At 45.2% G+C, this 18,626-nt stretch overlaps 1 protein-coding gene across 2 annotated transcripts in view; it reads left to right on the forward strand.

The window, feature by feature from the left end:
* The window catches only part of notch2 (notch receptor 2), a 42,155-nt gene extending 26,188 nt beyond the window's left edge, over positions 1 to 15,967 (forward strand). Inside the window, exons 6-35 of one of the 2 annotated variants that reach the window (XM_085150484.1) lie at positions 325 to 447; positions 892 to 1,125; positions 1,601 to 1,756; positions 1,839 to 2,027; positions 2,268 to 2,381; positions 2,507 to 2,620; positions 2,706 to 2,939; positions 4,345 to 4,455; positions 4,582 to 4,774; positions 5,014 to 5,159; positions 5,386 to 5,499; positions 5,619 to 5,738; positions 5,890 to 6,042; positions 6,273 to 6,501; positions 6,648 to 6,849; positions 7,211 to 7,364; positions 7,548 to 7,732; positions 7,841 to 7,973; positions 8,204 to 8,455; positions 8,546 to 8,658; positions 9,599 to 10,119; positions 10,208 to 10,540; positions 10,646 to 10,788; positions 10,889 to 11,096; positions 11,297 to 11,381; positions 11,467 to 11,620; positions 11,696 to 12,009; positions 12,090 to 12,237; positions 12,457 to 12,554; positions 12,853 to 15,967. In XM_085150484.1, coding sequence (XP_085006610.1) covers positions 325 to 447; positions 892 to 1,125; positions 1,601 to 1,756; positions 1,839 to 2,027; positions 2,268 to 2,381; positions 2,507 to 2,620; positions 2,706 to 2,939; positions 4,345 to 4,455; positions 4,582 to 4,774; positions 5,014 to 5,159; positions 5,386 to 5,499; positions 5,619 to 5,738; positions 5,890 to 6,042; positions 6,273 to 6,501; positions 6,648 to 6,849; positions 7,211 to 7,364; positions 7,548 to 7,732; positions 7,841 to 7,973; positions 8,204 to 8,455; positions 8,546 to 8,658; positions 9,599 to 10,119; positions 10,208 to 10,540; positions 10,646 to 10,788; positions 10,889 to 11,096; positions 11,297 to 11,381; positions 11,467 to 11,620; positions 11,696 to 12,009; positions 12,090 to 12,237; positions 12,457 to 12,554; positions 12,853 to 14,301 — 6,722 coding nt within the window. In that variant the 3' untranslated portion in view covers positions 14,302 to 15,967. The remainder of the gene's footprint in view (positions 1 to 324; positions 448 to 891; positions 1,126 to 1,600; positions 1,757 to 1,838; positions 2,028 to 2,267; positions 2,382 to 2,506; positions 2,621 to 2,705; positions 2,940 to 4,344; positions 4,456 to 4,581; positions 4,775 to 5,013; positions 5,160 to 5,385; positions 5,500 to 5,618; positions 5,739 to 5,889; positions 6,043 to 6,272; positions 6,502 to 6,647; positions 6,850 to 7,210; positions 7,365 to 7,547; positions 7,733 to 7,840; positions 7,974 to 8,203; positions 8,456 to 8,545; positions 8,659 to 9,598; positions 10,120 to 10,207; positions 10,541 to 10,645; positions 10,789 to 10,888; positions 11,097 to 11,296; positions 11,382 to 11,466; positions 11,621 to 11,695; positions 12,010 to 12,089; positions 12,238 to 12,456; positions 12,555 to 12,852) is intronic. The other variant, XM_085150486.1, reaches the window with a different exon arrangement.
* The last annotated feature ends 2,659 nt before the right edge of the window (positions 15,968 to 18,626 follow it).

Below are 18,626 nucleotides of genomic sequence, written 5' to 3' on the forward strand. Positions count from 1 at the left end.
TGAAATAAAATCATTAAAAAAAAATGTGCTACCACAGCTGTTATTTATGTATAAATGAAAGTAGGTTGGTGTTTCTGAATTGTTACACTATGGTGTTTTGTGTGCAAATAGTCTGATGTTGTTGGCTCTGTCATATCTGACACGCTGCCCTGTCAAAGTGCTTCAGTTAGCGGATACATACAACAAATACACACACGTGATGTTTATATAGCACCAGACCTTGTTAGAGGACGGCATACTAGAGCATTATGCTTCACTGTCTTCCCAAATCAACACTTCATTAAAACCACTAATAATCAAATGTATTTATTTCATGTACGTCAGGTTTCAATGGCACTAACTGTGAGAACAACATCGATGACTGCCCCAATCACCAGTGTGCCAATGGAGGAACCTGTATGGATGGGGTCAATACCTACAACTGTCAGTGTCCTCCAGAGTGGACTGGTAAGGCACTTTCATGTGCAGTTATTTATGTGTGACTAACATTTTCCATATGTGCCACTCTTATCTGTGGCTGAAGATGACCTGAAGTCTGGAACGTCACCTCTCCATCCTTAGCAGATTGTTTGAACTGTTTAAAAACTTTTTTTTTTGACATTTTGGCTATGTTTGATTGTTTTCTACACACTTCTGAGGACTGCTAACTCTGCTAACACCTTTGCGTGGCATCCACAGCACTTGTGTTTACAAAGTGAATATGCAGGCAGCAGCTTTCTAGGGCTTGTCTGAGTTGTGTAGCACCGATGGTGCTTTAATGATTCAAAACTACAACATTTGAGTCCCTCTATGAGGAAAAATTATGTATTTTGGTTCCCTGTCAGAAGCTCAGCATGTTATAACGTGGCAGGCAAAGGATTAACCTGTTCGTTTTAAATTCCCCCCTCACAGGTCAGCACTGCACAGAGGACGTGGATGAGTGCCGGCTGCAGCCGAACACCTGTCAGAACGGAGGTACCTGCAGCAACCTGCCTGGCGGCTACGTCTGTGTATGTGTCAATGGTTGGAGTGGACCTGACTGCTCTGAAAATATTGATGACTGTGCAACAGCTGCATGCAGCCAAGGCTCTACATGCATAGACCGTGTTGCATCCTTCATCTGCGTGTGTCCTCACGGAAAGACAGGTGAGCGTTCATACGAAACCCTGCACAACGTTAACTCTAGTGTAAATAATGGTGCCATGAGTTCGTACTGAAACTATAGATTTCCTTGACCCTTTCCTTGGTACTTCAGAGAAATGCTGCTTTCTGTGGAACACGTCTAACCTTAACTGATGTTTTTCTAAGCACATGATGCCTCTGTTTTTGTTAAAGAATATTGCACACGGAAATGAAACTGAGCTGTTACTCTGTAAAACAGTCTAATTATACCATAGAATATGTTTTTGCATTTTCACCCTGCTGATTAGTCAGCACGGTTTTGGCGTTAGAGCAAGGTAAGCCTCCCCCAAGTAGCAAATTTGCATTGACTTTGTTTTTCTCTGAAACGGGTATATAACCATGTGCAGGAGACTCTCCTGGGACATTTTGTCTCACCATAGTTTGCATTAAAGTCTTTTATTTTTTTCACTCATTCGATTTGATGTAATGTTCCCTTCAGGTCTGCTCTGCCATCTTGATGATGCCTGCATCAGTAATCCCTGCAGAGAGGGCTCTCAGTGTGACACCAATCCCATTACTGGTATGTTCAACTGTAACTGTCCACCTGGATATACTGGGCCCACCTGCAACCGTGACAGAGATGAGTGCAGCATAGGTGAGTCTTCTCAGCAAATAAGCTTTAATCTCTGCCAGCCTCTGTTCTCTGCTGTTATTTATATACCTCTGCTGTTTACCAGCAGGCACCAACCCCTGTGAGCACGGTGGGCAGTGTGTGAACACTGATGGTTCCTTCACCTGTAACTGTGTTCGAGGCTACGCGGGCCCACGCTGTGAACAAGACATAAACGAGTGCGCGTCAAACCCTTGCGAGAATGACGGCACTTGTCTGGATCGTATCGGAGAGTACACCTGCATTTGCATGCCTGGTAAATTTCCTGTAATTTTTTTAAAATAATGTTATATTTTAATACAGCAAAATGTGAAAATTGACACACATGAAAATTCTGTTTTATAGTCAGAAATGGGTCATTTTGCATTTAACCACAAACCTTAAAGTAAATAACAGCAGTGTCATCCACTTAAAGTTTGCTCTGTGTCCTTGATCCATGACCTTCAGTGTTTTTGTTGTTGCGAAATTGTATAGTTGTTTCTGTGTACTTGTGCAGGATACGAGGGGAATCATTGTCAGCTCGAGGTGGATGAGTGTATGAGCTCGCCCTGCCTGAACAGAGGCAAATGTCTCGATCAGGTCAGCGGCTTTATCTGCGAGTGCCCAGCAGGTTGGTACACCTTCAGCTGTGTTAGTGCATTCTCCTGACTCATTTCTGCCGACTGAACCTGTTTTTAAAAACTAAACCTTAAATGAATCTTATCAATATATTACTTTTGTTTGTTATGTTTCTAGGCTTCAGTGGGGACATGTGCCAAATAGACATAGACGAGTGCTCCAGCACGCCCTGTTTAAATGGAGCCAAATGCATCGACCGACCTAACGGATACGATTGTGAATGTGCTGAAGGTAAACGGAAATTGCAACATGCTTTTGACCCAGAAAGTAGTCGCTGAAAGTCAATTCACAGAGTAAGAAATTCCCCTCTACCCAGGCTTCACTGGTCTGCTGTGTCAGGAGAACATCAACGACTGCGAGCCAGATCCATGCCACTACGGTGTGTGTCAGGATGGTATTGCCACCTACACCTGTAAGTGCAATCCTGGATACACCGGCTCCATCTGTAATATCCAGCTCAACGAGTGCCACAGCAACCCTTGTCAGAACCAAGGACGATGCATTGACCTCGTTAACACCTACAGTTGTCGCTGTCTACCTGGAACCACAGGTCAGTACTGTGTGTGCTGCAAAGATTCTCCAGAATCTCATTTAATGGTGCAATGTGATAGAAATTGTGTCATGTGATATGTGGAACAAACACTGTGACGTTATTCATTGAGAAAAGCTTGAGAGAAAACGAAGTGTGATGAAAAGTCATTCTGAAACACGATAGTGTGGTCACCAAAGTACAAGGGAATGTAATCATTAGAGCAGTTAAAATAGTTGTTAGTCTCTTAATGGCACTCGTAGTTGCAGCAGTAGCCGTACACACTGAACAGTTTTAGTTCTCATTCCTCATACAGCATTTTTAGAAGTATAAATAAGCTCTAACTGTGCTTCTGAGCATTTCTAAATAACCTATTTCACAAATAATGTTGAAGTCCAAAGTCGTGTAATTGAGTCTTCTGGTGACTTGCTTAAATTGAATGAAAAGATCCCGGGCCCTCACATCTAGAGCCTCTCGTGTAGTTTGAAATCTACAGTACTCTTCAGTGTAGCAGTCACAAGTCTCGGTCAGGCGGTTAAGCCCACGTTGCTTTCTGGATTAGTAAGATCTTCATTGTGTTTTTACCACCCCAAGGCTTGGTACTGAAGTCTTGCATTCAGGCTTCATTCTGTCACTTCCCCTCTTCTCAAAGTGTTTCTGTTATTTTGTTCTCCTTCGCTCTGTTCACATTTAATCATTGCGCTAATGCTAATCACTGATGTCACACATTAAAGCATTCCTGTGGTCTAGTAAAATATTTATATATATATCTATATATATAGATATATATAGATATATATTTGGTCATATTTTCTCACATATTGCTAAATTCCTTTTTTTCTTTGGTCTCTTACCCCCCCTGGTGGTAAATGACATTCTGTCTATCTGCATTGGAATGGAAGGAACAAGGTTTTGGGTACTGACCAGTGCAGTATCTGTGAAGAGCAAAATGATTGCATTGTCCAAGTTAGTTTTAGAATTTGTCTGTCCTCTACGTGCAAGCAGTCGGTGACTGTGGTGAAGAAGAGCTTCGCGGAAGAGACTTTGAGCACAACCGAGTTCAGTGTGAGGGGCATATAGAGACCACAAGTAAAAGGACGATAAGCAAACTTACCTGATAGCAGTTTAGCTTTTTAAAATCCATATATACTTTTAATCAAAGGCTGCCACACAGAACATGAAGTCTGCTGGGTGTGCCGGACGTCCCAAAACTGGTCTCAGGCTAAGTCACGACAGCCAGCTGGTTCAAAGATTGAAGATTTTATAACAGCTGCTCATCGACTTTTCCTCTAATGCAACTCCTTACTCGCATTAATCATCAGATTCTTTTATTGTGCCACTTTTATATATTCTAGTGACAGGATAAGCTCTTAAACCCGACTGTTGTTACACGACATGAATTTGTCTTTGTGTACTTTCTGCTCAGGTGTGAACTGTGAGATCAATGAGGACGATTGTGCCAGCAACCCCTGCGTTCATGGAAAGTGCCAGGATGGCATCAACAAGTACAAATGTGTTTGTACCCCGGGATATTCAGGTACGTTTTTGTCTCATGAACATCAACGTGTATAAAAGGCCTCAAAGTTGAGGCAGGATAAAGTGGCCTGAAATCATCATGTGCCCTTTTGATGCTACTAATTACCTTTAACTTGTTCTCTAACAGGAGTAAACTGTGAAGATAACATTAATGAGTGCATGTCAAATCCATGTTTGAGCGGGGGAACCTGCCAAGACAAAGTCAACGGGTTCCACTGCCTTTGCCCACCCGGCACCCACGGCCCTCTGTGCCTCTCTGGTAAAGACCATTGTGCTCATCAGCCTTGTCAGCACGGACACTGTGTCGAACAGCAACACGGGTAAGTTATGTCTATACTGGTGTTTTGTGTTTTACATTATTGGGATAAGATACAGTCATTTTTATTATAGTGGGAATTTCATCCAATTAATTTTCTCACTACTGATAATTTGCACTTACTTCAGATAGATATGCAGGCATTATTTTTTCCAGCATGTCAGCATTTTTAAATTTAACATCTCTTCACATATATGTGCAGGAGCTAATGCTGTTACTGTGACATCTTTCCTTTGTATGAAGGTACCGCTGTGAGTGTCAGGCTGGCTGGGAAGGACAGCACTGTGAGCTGGAGAAGAATGAGTGTCAGTCAAACCCATGTCTTAATGGTGGCTCCTGTGTGGATCGACACAACGGCTACACCTGTCAGTGCAAACTTGGCTTTGGAGGTAAACGCCACCGCTATCTTTCGTTTTATATAAGAAGTATTTTAAAAATCTCCTTCAGTCCTTTCTGAGTTGATGCACAGTGCAGAGGTTCCTTTTCGCGCCTGTGTCAAATGCCTGTGCTCAGAGAAATTTCCAGATTCAGCAGACTCTGTTTCTGTTGAGAAACGTTGCCAATATCAGCGAAACATCAAGTCTGACACGTTATTGTTGACTCCTCTTTGATCAGGTATTAACTGTGAGAAGAACATTGATGAATGTGCATCTGGCCCGTGTCTGAACCAAGGCGTCTGTTTAGATCTAGACAACGGCTACACCTGTCAATGTAGTCTGCCGTTCACAGGTCAGTGATGGCACATTTACTCGCTTGTAATGTCACAATTTTAAGCTGCTGTCTAGATATCACTTTGGAGAATATTTCCATATGCATGTTTTGATTATTATAAATCTCTGTGAAAATAGGTAAACACTGTGAGGTGGAACAGGTTCCCTGTGCCTCCCATCCATGTAAAAGGGGAGGTGTGTGCCATCCAACTCCAGATTACACCTCTTTCACCTGTCGATGTCCTAGCGGTTGGGAAGGTATGTGTTCGTCGGCATGCATTTGTGTGTGTGCTTGACGATGGCTGTCAGCCGTAATATTAGAACTACATTTCTAATATTACGTATCACCGCTGGAGTTATGCCGTTCCAACTGTTTTTGCTTTTTGTGTTTTTGTCCACACTTGCGTAGGTGCACTCTGCAATGATGATGTAAACGAGTGCAAGAACAACCCTTGCAGAAACAGTGGTCGGTGCATAAACAGCCTGGGGAGCTACATGTGTAACTGTCTGTCTGGATACAGTGGACACAACTGCCAGATAAACATTGATGACTGCTCACCGAGTGAGTTTAATTTGGTCACTTTATTGTCTTTGGATCCAATATCATCATAACTTCCACCAGTCTTTTATTTAATTTAATGACGTTTAAAATAAATAACCATCAGCGGTTATTTAATAATAACTCATAAAAGCCAAAGGTGCTCATACAGTTTGAGCCGTGCTCAGATGTGTGCTTGTTTATTCAGTAACTGGTTTAGTGAGCCTGTTCCTCCTCTCGTCTGTGTTCTGCAGACCCGTGTCTGAATGGAGGCTCTTGTAGGGACGAAGTCGGGAGTTTCTTCTGTGACTGTCGCCCAGGTTTTGAGGGAAAGCGCTGTGACGTTGAGATTAACGAGTGTGCCAGCCATCCCTGCAGAAACGGCGCCTCCTGCGAGGATTACGTCAACAGCTTTGTATGCAAGTGCCGACCCGGCTTTAACGGCATACTGTGTGAAAACAACATCCCCGAGTGTACTGAAAGGTAAGCGCCCTGTCAACACGAGAGCTTAAATATGCTGTCTCCCAATATGTGCGACCTGAGTACGAATACATACATATTTCTGCATCAGTAGATTTTAAAGACTTTCCCCGCCTAAAGCCCTGTTTTCTTTTTCTTCCTCCGTCCAGCTCGTGCCTCAATAACGGGTCTTGCATCGATGACATCGGTAAATTTACCTGCCGTTGTCATCCGGGTTTTTACGGTGAATTCTGCGAGTATGAGAAGAACGAGTGCGACTCTCAGCCCTGCAAGAACGGAGGCACTTGCACTGACGGTCTGGGCACCTACCGCTGCACCTGTCCCATGGCATACATTGGACAGAACTGCCAGGTAAGTGTGCAGTGTGGGTCTGCATAATTCTGTAATTCCTTTGTAGGTACAATGAGAGTTGACACATTTTAAAAGGCTAATGGGGTGTTGTCATCACCCCGCTGGGGTGCAGCGTTGACACCAAGTTTGTGAATGTGATAACTTGAGAACGAAGCTACTTATGAGCTTCAAATTGATACCATTGGTGCATCTACTTGGAGGCTGCTTCATTGCTTTCTGTAGAGCCACGACAGGCGGTCTCGTGCACTCAGATCTCTCATATTTGCTGTCTTGTTTTAAACAGTCGATGTCATCGAAGGCGCTATGAGTTGTGGTGGTTTGTTTTTATGAAATGATTTTAAAACCTTCTTTTTGTATGCAGAACTATGTGAACCTGTGCAGCCAGGTGCGCTGCCATAATGGTGGCTCCTGCTCACAGACAGCAACTTCCTGGACCTGCCACTGTCAGCCTGGATGGACTGGACGTTACTGTGATGTGCCCAACCAGTCGTGCCAGGATTTTGCCGCCAGGAAAGGTGAGGAAGTGGTTTTTTGGCAGAGATATCAAGAGTGATAATGACCTACTGTTTATATTATTGCAAGGAAAATTTAAATGCTAAATGTAGCCCGAGGATTTTGTTACCTTCCTGCTTACAGTTTAATCACTGTAGTAGGCTGCCCCTGTACACGGTAAACTCATCATATGTGTTTGGCTGCAGGTCTGCAGTTGGAGAATGTATGCAAGAATGCTGGCCGGTGTGAAAATGTGGGAAATTCCCACAAGTGCCACTGCCAGCCAGGATACACAGGCAGCTACTGTGAAGACATGGTCGACGAGTGTCAGTCAAACCCTTGTCGCAACGGTGCTACATGCAAGGACTATCAGGGAACGTATGAATGTGTAGTAAGTGCACTCTCAGCTTGATATGTGTGCATGTGTTGGCAGGTTTTATGTTCAGGTTCTATATGCAAACAACTGAGCTAACCTCTGTGTTTTGTTTCATTGTCCCAGTGTAAACCAGGCTACCAGGGGGTGAACTGCGAGTATGATGTGGACGAATGCCACTCTAAGCCCTGTCTAAACGGAGGAACATGCATCAACCTCATCAATCACTTTAAGTGCGCGTGCCCACCTGGAACAAACGGTACGTGCACATAATAGGAGATTCGTTTAAAAGCTGAGGAAGCTTTAAACTCAAAGTATGGACAGAAAGCGATGCTAATGTTTGAGGATAACCTTTCCTGCTTCTTTAGTTGTTCTTGACGTGGGAAAGGAAATGTTGATTGGATGTTGTACTTTTCAAAAAAAGTTTCTTTTGATGGATCTAAAACTAAAACTGAGCACAAATTAAATGCTGTCTGTTCTCTGTCGTAGGACTCCAGTGTCAATTTAACGTGGATGACTGTGCCCCCAAGCCTGGCTCTCTGGAGCCTCTCTGTAAGAATGGAGGACAATGTGAGGACGGCGTGGGCGGTTACAAGTGCAACTGCCCGGCGGGGTTCACTGGTGACCACTGCGAGGGGGATCTGAACGAATGCAAGACTCGACCCTGCCACAGTCACGGCAGCCTCGACTGCATCCAGTTGGTCAATAACTACCAGTGCCGCTGTCGCCTTGGATACACGGGTATTTTCACATTAACCTCTGAAAAAACACAACAGCACCACAAGTAATTTTTGCTGTTTTTTTAAAAGGCGACGAAATGTGTTTCCTCAGGTCATCATTGTGAATCCATGGTGGATCTCTGTCTGTCCAGTCCGTGCCGCAACGGAGGCGTCTGCTCTATGAACATGAGCTCGGTGCATGGCTACAGCTGTTCGTGTCCTCGTGTAAGTTTTCTTTAAAGCTGGCTGTTTTCTAATGTAAGCGATCTCCTCTTTTTCCCTCATATGGCCTTTACAGCTCTTGTTATATGTCCGTTGTGCTCATCAGTTTTTAATAACTACTGGTTTCATTCTTATTCCTTAAACACTCCTCCATGAGTTTGTCCTGTAAGTGCTGGTGATAACAGCAAATGGAAAAGGGCAGGCAGCCATAAGGCTAGAGAAAGACGAGCCTTCTTTGTTTTTAATAAAGAAATCCAGATTTTTCTTTGATTATGCAGAAAACAGCAGGGAACAGTAAAAGGCAAAGGTGGTTACCTCCATTCAGCTTCTGAAACTGATCCAGTGTAGAAAATGAATAATGGCATGAATTACTCATGATAATGGTGAGATGCTGTGTTGTAAAGATGACACAACTTCATGTTTCACTCTACATGCTCTTCATTTCACACACCAGCAGGAACATAATACAGCCTGTTTTTCCAGAAATGTAACCACAGGCTACAGATCAGTTATTCTACACATATATAAGTATTGCTGTACTTGGATGAGCAGGGCGAGGGATGACGCTGTCACATTTCATAAGCTAGTTTGTCTTAAAAAAAAAAAAAGCCTATAAAAACGTATAAATGTTAATGATTGTCTTTGATTATGCTGCCGTGTAGCTACGGCCACGACAACTGTCACATCTGTGGCGTGTAACATAACAGCAGGTTGGATGTTTGTCGTTCATCTGCCTGAACGTCAGTGCGTGTTTTTTCTCTTCACTAACCTCTTGCTCCCTGTCTGTTCTCATGCTTGCTTCAGAGGGCCACACCATGGCTCAGGTACAGTAGAGTAGCAACAGTCTTGTAGGAGAAACTAAATGCTTGTTGTAAAAGTTTGCCTCATGAAGTAATATCTACTGCCTTACTATCACACCTAAACAGCATGTTGTGTTTTATAGGGCTATACCGGGTTGGACTGTGGGGAAATGCAGGACTGTGCAAAACAAGGATGCCAGAATGGCGGGCAGTGTGTGAAGATAGCGTCCGGCCATCTGCATTGTCAGTGCAGGTCAGGCTTCAGCGGGCCACACTGCGAGGTGAGATGTCCGTTGCCCTGCCAAAATGGAGGAACCTGCGTGAAAGACCAGTCATACCCGTTCCAGGTGAGCTGCCGCTGCCCGCTCTACTTCTCCGGACGATACTGTGAGAACAGACAGATGACGCCGACGCCCCGGAGTTGTCCGTACGAAGACTGTGCAAGGCAAGCAGGAGACAACGTTTGTGACGATCTGTGTAACAACCATGAATGTCAGTGGGACGGAGGGGACTGCTCGCTTCAGAGGGAGCCATGGGGAAACTGCAAGGCCTCTGTTCCCTGCTGGGATCTCTTTAAAAACGGGCGCTGCGATAAGGAGTGTGACAACCCCGGCTGCCTCTTTGACAGCTTTGAGTGCCAAATAACCTCAAACTCCTCCTGCAAGTATGTGACTGTCCCCTTGACTCTTATGTAAACACGTGTTTAAAATCAAATCCTTACCTCTTGTTCTTGATTGTGATTTCTATGTAAGGTACGACCGGTACTGCGCGGACCACTATGGTAATAAAATCTGCGACCAGAGCTGCAATACGGAGGCTTGCAGTTGGGACGGCCTGGACTGTTCTGACATTCCTGCCAATTTTGCGGGCGGCACACTGGTTCTCGTGGTCCGCCTGCAGCCTAAGGAGCTGCTGGGAGACCTGAGGGGCTTCTTGCGCTACCTAGGAGCTCTGCTGCACACCAACGTTCAGGTGAAACTGAACGAAAACAACGAACCAATGGTTCTGCCATACTTCGGAGCACCGAAGGGACAGGGACAACATGCCCAGAGAAGCAAGCGGGAGCTGCACAAGGAGGTTATTGGGTAAGGATACGACAGACGCGTAATTTCTTGTCTGTGCATTTCTTTGCCAAATGAATCACAAATTTCTTGCTTACCGGCGACTGAATTTCACTTTTAATTGCACAGCTCCGAGGTGCACCTGGAAATAGATAACCGCAAATGTTCCCAGAGCCCCTCTCACTGTTTTTCAAGCACAGAAGAAGTCGCTTCCTTCATTGCAGCAGCCCACATCAAGGCTGAATTCCCTTACCCTCTGGTGTCTGTTGACAGTAAGTAAATCTGTCATTCAGAAATGAATGGAATATAAGTGCTTTATATCCATTTTCAAACTAAAACCTCTGTATTTACACTTGTCTTTGTACCATTCAGGCATTTCTTCCCCACCTCCACCTCCACCTCCACCGCTGATGTATTTGATTGGAGTGGCAGTGGTTGTTATTCTGCTCATCCTGGTGCTCGGGATGCTAGCAGCCAAAAGGAAACACAAACACGGCGTGCTGTGGCTGCCTGACGGCTTCATGGCTGCTACAAATGACAAGAGGAGAGAGCCTGTTGGACAGGATGATTTTGATATGAAGTGAGTTCACGTACAAATGAACACTGTGTGCGTAAAACAAGGTGGAGAGGTTGAATGTGCTCAGGTGAAATACATGCTGTAATGCAAGAAGGTTGTTGTTGAAATGACCGCAATGAGCTTTCAGGGGACCGTAGAGTATGACACAGATACAAGCAGGTTGAGAGTTATTGTCTTCTAAGCTGCTTTTGTTTCTATATCAGAAATTTCAAGACTGATGGAAGCATGATTGATGGAAGTCAGAGTCAGAGATGGCTGGAAGACGAGGCTCCATCCAAGAAACCGAGAGTAAGTGAACAATAATGATGTTTGGCGCATATGGAAAGGCTTTGGTCTTTGTGAGTTTCACTCTGAGATCTGTTGCTTTTTATAGACTGAAGACAAGCCCTTGCTGCCCATCGCTCTGGACGGAGGTATAGATCGAAGAGAGTGGACCCTGCAGCATCGCAAAGCTGCTGACATCAGCCTCACTCCTCCTCAGGCCGACCTGGACACTGATTGTCTGGACGTTAACGTGAAGGGACCCGGTGAGGGGAACAAAAACCTTTAGATTTGATAATTTTTCAAAAATCTGTCTCGCTAATGAATCTTCACTCTTTCAGACGGCTTCACGCCGCTGATGCTGGCATCGCTGCGCAGTGCCGCCCCGGACTGCAGCCTGCATGGAGAAGAGGAGGAAGAGAGCGGAGATGAACTGGGACCGAGCGTCATCTCGGACCTGATCTCTCAGGGCGCGTCTTTGATTGCTCAGACCGATCGTACCGGAGAAACCGCTCTTCACCTGGCTGCCCGCTATGCCAGGGCCGACGCCGCTAAGAGGCTGCTGGACGCCGGAGCAGATCCAAATGCCCACGACAACATGGGGAGGACACCGCTGCACGCTGCCGTGGCGGCTGACGCTCAGGGAGTCTTTCAGGTGAAACGTCTCTGCGATCTGGTGCAGATCAGTGTGACGGCCAGTCGCGTTTTGTTCACTGTGTCTTTGCACCCTTTCAGATTCTGATCCGTAACCGTGCAACGGAGCTGGATGCCAGAATGAACGATGGCACAACTCCACTGATCCTGGCGGCCAGGCTGGCTGTGGAGGGCATGGTGGAAGAGCTGATCCACTGCCACGCTGACATCAACGCTGTGGACGACCACGGTCAGAAAACTAATCCTCTTCTTTGTCTGAAGCTTTTCGTATTTAATGTGTGAATAAATTCATTAAAGAATGTGAGTTTTAATGTAGTATGTTAGCAGGACAAGCATATCCCAACGCAGGGACTTGCTGCATTTACATTATTAGCTGTAATTTTAGCAGTAATAATAGTTTTCTGGCTAATGCGGCTCTGGTTCTTCTCTCATCTTCTCATCATTTTAGGTAAATCTGCTCTGCACTGGGCAGCTGCAGTCAATAATGTGGAGGCCACACTTGTGCTTTTAAAGAACGGAGCCAATCGTGACATGCAAGACAATAAGGTGAGATGTTTTGTTTTAATGTGCTGATTATAAATCACAACAAACACAAGGACAGTTATGAAATAGAGCTGTAAAGAAAAAATAGCAGACTTTATTTGCAGAAACATATTTTCTCCCTAAAATCTGTCAAAGATTTAAAAAGCTGCTCTGTGTTTGTTGTGTCGGCTGTGGGAAACACCCTGTATGGGTTAAACTGACCGTGTAAACAAACTGTGGAGCCGGTCCTGCTTTTCCTGTTTGTTCGTATTAAAATAGGAGCTCCTTACGCTGTGCTTACCGCTCCCTTTTCTTCTTTCAGGAGGAGACCCCGTTGTTTCTTGCAGCCCGGGAAGGCAGCTTCGAGGCGGCACAGGTTCTCCTCGACCACTACTCCAACCGCGACATCACTGATCATCTGGATCGGCTACCCCGCGATACGGCTCAAGAACGCATGCACCACGACATCGTCCGTCTCCTGGATCAGTACAATCTGGTTCACAGTCCCCACAACGGGCCTAATCACATGGGTGGAGGAGGAAACTCATCTGTTATGTGTGGAGCAAATGGAGCAGCCTACATTGGCATGCGCCCTGGACCACAGGGGAAGAAGAGCAGGAGGGGCGGGGGCACAAAAGTAGGTGTTGGTGGAGGGCCCAAAGAAATGAAAGACATGAAGGCAAAGAGAAGGAAGAAGCCTGCAGGAGGAGATGGGGCAGCTGTAAGTGCTGGGGTGGGAGCAGGGAATGGAGGAGGCACGGCAGCAGGAAGCACCAATGGCGTGAAGGCAGCAGGAGGCCTTCCAGAGAGCTCCGTCACCATGTCGCCTGTCGACTCCCTGGAGTCTCCTCACTCCTACGCAGGCGACGTTTCCACTGCCGTCTCCACCACGGCAAACTCCCCGCCCCTGCTGAGCAGCCCCACCTCCAGACAGATGCTGCCCCCTGTCAGCCACATGTTGGGACAGCAGCAGACCTGGGTGAGCATGAGCAAACACGGATACAGCCCCATGTTCAGCCTGGTTCCTCATCAGATCCCGGGATCCCACCCCGGCATGGCCCAGCACCACGGCCAGGGTTGTGGCGTTGGGCTGACCCCCATGAACGTCACCGTGACCAGGGAGCAGCTGCCGCCCATCGTCACCTTCCAGATGATGACTCCCGGAGCAGGCCAGACCATGCTGAAGCAGCCTCAGCAGGGGCAGGTGCAAGTCACACAGTCCCAGGGTCAGAACCAGACTCAGAGTCACTCCCAGCAGGCTCCGGGGCACCTCCACTGCACCCCGGGGATGATATACCAGATCTCTGATCAGATGGCCATGGCTCACGGGCTCCCTCACACCCTGCAGCACCCTCACGCTGTCGGCCACGGAGGCCACGCAGGGATCGAGGGCCAGTCTCGGGCTCTGCCCTCATACCCGACCATGCAGAGCCCGGTGGATAAATACCCAACGCCTCCCTCGCAGCACAGCTACACCACAGCGGGCTCGGAGGGCACCACGCCCAGCCACTCTGCCCACCCGCCCAGCGAGCACCCGTATCTCACCCCCTCGCCGGAATCCCCCGACCCCTGGTCCTCCTCTTCCCCGCACTCCAACTCGGACTGGTCCGACGTCACCACCAGCCCCACCCCTCTGGGGAACTCCCACCACACACTGCCGTCATCACACCACACACACATTCCAGAGCAGGTGCAGCTGCAGCCGCAGTCGCAGCAGATGCCGCAAGCGTCTCAGCAGCCTCAGCTCGGAAACATGCAGGTGTTTGCGTAGGCGGAAGAGGAAGAAAGCAGAAACCGACTGACTTTGGGGCTTCTGTGTACTCATAGTAACACAATCAGTACGTTCTCACATCTGTCTTTAATCCCTTATTCTTCTATAATAATCAATCACCTCTTATGTTATCTTCTCTTTGTACTGCAGAAGACTCTGTATAGTTTCTTAAACATTTTTGAGTAAAAGTCTTTTGGAGTTTTTCTCTGATCGACTTCTTCTAAGTCCAGTGAGGCAGCCTTTGCCCTCTGCTGGCTGGATCGAGACTTTTCATGTTTTGGCACCAAACACATAAACTGATCATCGAGGAACTTCTGACCAGCTGGTGCGGGATTAAAAAAAGACCGGCGAGAAAAGACTGGGCACTTCCTGCATTGAGATCGTCCGTCTCTGTTCAGTGTAATAAACCTGCCAGTACTAACACCTCATTGAAACCATTCACTTTAATACAATGGGTCATATTCAGTGGATATTTTTACTCTCAAAGGAAAACCACGTTTGTTGCATTCGTGCTTTCGCTGGGTTAAAGGGGAGCTGCACTGAGAGGCTGCTGTACGATCAGAAAGAACAAGTGCATGTAGCAAACGCACGGCGAGGCCTGCTGGGCGGTGCTGTGTGGGTCTGCGCTTGTCATGTGAAAGTTTTCAAAGTATTTCAGAGGTTTGATGAAAGTAACACCTGCTAAACATCAAATATCTGCCTGCACACTTCAAAAGGTCAGAAAATGGAGCTCCACCTGCACGCTGTCGCTGCAGTCCTCGAGGTGTAATGAGAGTGTGCGGTTGTCTCTCTGCAGGTGGTACAGCTGTATTTGAGTAATTAATACTGAAAAGCGTACATTAGTTTGTCACCAGATTCAGTATGTTGTATATGAAAATGTACAGACACTCCGAGCATCTTCTGCTCGTTATATCTGAGCTTAGCATGTCTTTTGTTTTGTTTTTATATGAATACGGTGCACACTTCCTGTATAATTCTGAATCTCGCCGAGGCAAATCGCCACGTCTTTAAAGTGCCTCTGTTATAAATAGCGTTTCTTCCAAAGTTATATAACCATAGCTACAATCAGTGCGTCTCCGCACCTCTAACGGTCGTAAATCGTGCGTAGAAGGAGAAACTCACTCGTCTTCTTTCTTAAGGTCGATGTCGAGCTTTTATGTGGCTGCTGTGTTTAAAACAAAAAAGGACAATCGTTCAGCGTTCAGAAAAATCTCACATACCAAATTTTGTTTTATTCAGCCAAAAATATGAAACCTGTGTCCAAACTTGTCATTTGTTGTTCTTGTTTGAAAAGTCAGACACACAAAAGCTGCACCTTTCTGCAGAGTTGTATTTGTAGACCCGGCCTGAAAACTCCCCAAATCCACGTTTGTACGAATGTAGGGGCGCTCAGGCATCAGATAACTTTTTTTTGTATGAATCACAGCAGCTCCAGTGCATATGCAAGGTTATGAGGTCATGTCTATATTCTGTATATAAAATGTTTTTTTTTTAAGTTTACTGTACTCTTCTCTGTTAACCAAATAGCCCGTAATATACCTGCAATATGAAGTAGTTGTTACCGTGTTTGTGTGTTGTAGAACTAAAACTGATCAAATCTGTTGGATTAAAAAAACAAAACAAATGATCGAACGAATGCTTTACTGAAATAAAGCCAAGATCTCCACACACGAGTGCACGTGCTGTCTTATCCTGGAGCATCTTCGTGTCTCGGCAGGTTTTTACAGGTGTGTCATTTGCAGGGGGATTTTTCTTGCGAAAAACACGACGCTACATCTACCTGGTAGATGTAGCATCGTGTTTTTTGCTCGGCCTGGTAAATCTGCCATTTCTGAAGGTTAAACTTGATTCAGAGGCTTTATTGTTTTGTCCTAATTCCTTCAGGCTTCATCTGCATGAATCATCTTGGTAAGCAGTAAATGGATGGTATTCATATAACACATTTCTGCTCCTACTGAGCACTTAAAGCCACGTGTATACAGTGCTTTTCTTTATGCACACATGGATGCTCTTTAATCCCTCCTCAGACGCACAGTGCAGACGTTGTACTGCCAATAAAGCACAAAGGTTTGAACAGTGCCTGGGATTTGGATAGAGTATTTTCATATAATTCACATGTATTTATGTACTGTTGCATCACTACATAAATACACCAAAGAAGCCAAACTGAGTCATTTCTGTCCTTTAAATCTGCATTTGAAACTACAGCAGTGTCTCTGGGTACTGCTCCGCAGGTCAAAGGCAGGGAAGTGAACATGCATGCCTACAGATAATTAAGTTATAATACTTTTGCTTTTTACAGTTACACAGATCAATTGAAAACACGATTGCATGTAAATGAGGCATTTGTGAAATGCTCATAAACAGGGGCCCAAACATCAGATAATAAACACAAAATACAGCATTTTGAATTTTATATAACCAGGAAGAACAAAAAGACTTTACGCACAAATCCATGCAACAAGTACAAGATGTGAAAATAAAACACAGAAACAATCAAAATGTGTAAGCTGCACTGTCATGAATACCTACAATAAAGCATCCTTTATTGTAGGTATTCATCCTACAATAAAGGATGAATACCTTAAACAAAGGAAATATTATTAACACAGCCTGAAGTTACTGCATCCAAGTCATCTATAATCACCTTACATTCATGAAGTTTTAGTTGACTCTGCAGATTATTCGAGGAAGGTGCTGCAAACCTGAATTCAGTGCGAACCTTTGGGACAGACAGATGAGTGAATCCTGGGACTTTGTAACTTCCAACATTTCTCTGCTGAATGCAAACCAAGAATAGGCTTTTAAATAAGAAGATCTCAGTGGTGGTGACATGAACACTGGTGTAAAGACAGATTTAGAGAGCCTGCATAGGTCTGTGGACGTCTGTAGGTCACAGTAAAACTTGTAAGATATTAAGTGTGTATTTCTTTTCCTCTGTGTTATATGTGTGTCTCTCCGTGTGGAATTTGCATGTCTGTGTGGGTTCTCTGGCTTCCTCAGACCGACTGCATGTCAGTCCAGACGTGCAGTCGGGAGGTTATGTGAAATGGTTATTCTAAATTGCCTATAGGTGTGCATGGTTGTCTGCCGCTGATGTGACATTGTTTAATTATTATTATTCACATCTGCACCATCAGAACATCTGTTTTCAGTACCAAACCTCAGTGTGAGAATGCCGACGCACTCGCTTTCTGCATGTTCCTTTATGGCTTACAGACACACACACTAACTCATACCCTACCACACTTAAACACACAGACACGCACCAAATCTCGTCCAGGAGATACAATACTGTCAGAAGTCTTTTTGCTTCCTACTAATGTAAGAATCCTTCCAAGGAGACAGATTAAATTCTATTACATGCCTCAGTGTGTTTCTATGTATATACTGTAGTTTATTTCATTGGTAGCCTGTCCAGGATGTACCTGGCCTCTCACCCTATGGCAGCTGGGATAGGCTCCAGCCCCCCTCCGCGACCCTGAAATGCACTATAAATGATCAGACCTTGAGAAAAATGTTCCATCCCATTAACTTCAGAAGTTTAAAACCTTTACTGAAAATGCAAATCGTTTAAATGTAAAATAATAATAATAATAATAATAATAACTAGAAAGCGAAAATTTCAGAAGAAATTTTAAGTGTGCCTATGCCGCTGCTAATCAGTGTCGTTTGCCATTCATACGGCTACAGAGAGCAAAACTCAGCAGAGCAGCCATTCTCCACCATGAACTATGGTAAAAACAAACACCGCTCACACCTCACAGATGACAGCTTATAGTTTTGCGTAAAGATGAGGTGACTTCGTACAGCCCCGATTTGTAGACGCTGTGCACAGAGGTTGTGAGCAGAAGTCCCATTGTACCACGGCAGACCCGACAATGTTTGCATGAACATGCTTTGTAGCATTACTTTATTGACCACTTTTCACACATGGTTGCTGTACCCACACAGCCGGCTGTAGCTTTTCATCTCACAGCCCGACACACACCAAAAAAACAGCCGAGAGAGCACAGACTTTACGCCTGAGAGGCGTGATTGCAGATGCCACTCAGCTGGGTCCACCTCCCCTGCAGCAGCACTGCAGACCACGCCCCGCCACACACATCAAACACGTAAAATAAATATTTATGCACTTTTGCATTCACTTATTTGCATTCACTTATTCACTTATGCGTTCACTTATTTTTACACAGTGTTCTGAATGATTAACAATGGCCTACAGCCAATCTTGTGTATTATTATACAAACTTTGGTTGTAAGATTCAGATAACTATTTAATAAAAGGTAAATATTTTATATGAGAATAAGAAAGAAAAGTATTT

This window comes from Neolamprologus multifasciatus, chromosome 23 (assembly GCF_963576455.1).
Source record: "Neolamprologus multifasciatus chromosome 23, fNeoMul1.2, whole genome shotgun sequence".
In the NCBI taxonomy this organism is placed as follows: domain Eukaryota; kingdom Metazoa; phylum Chordata; class Actinopteri; order Cichliformes; family Cichlidae; genus Neolamprologus; species Neolamprologus multifasciatus.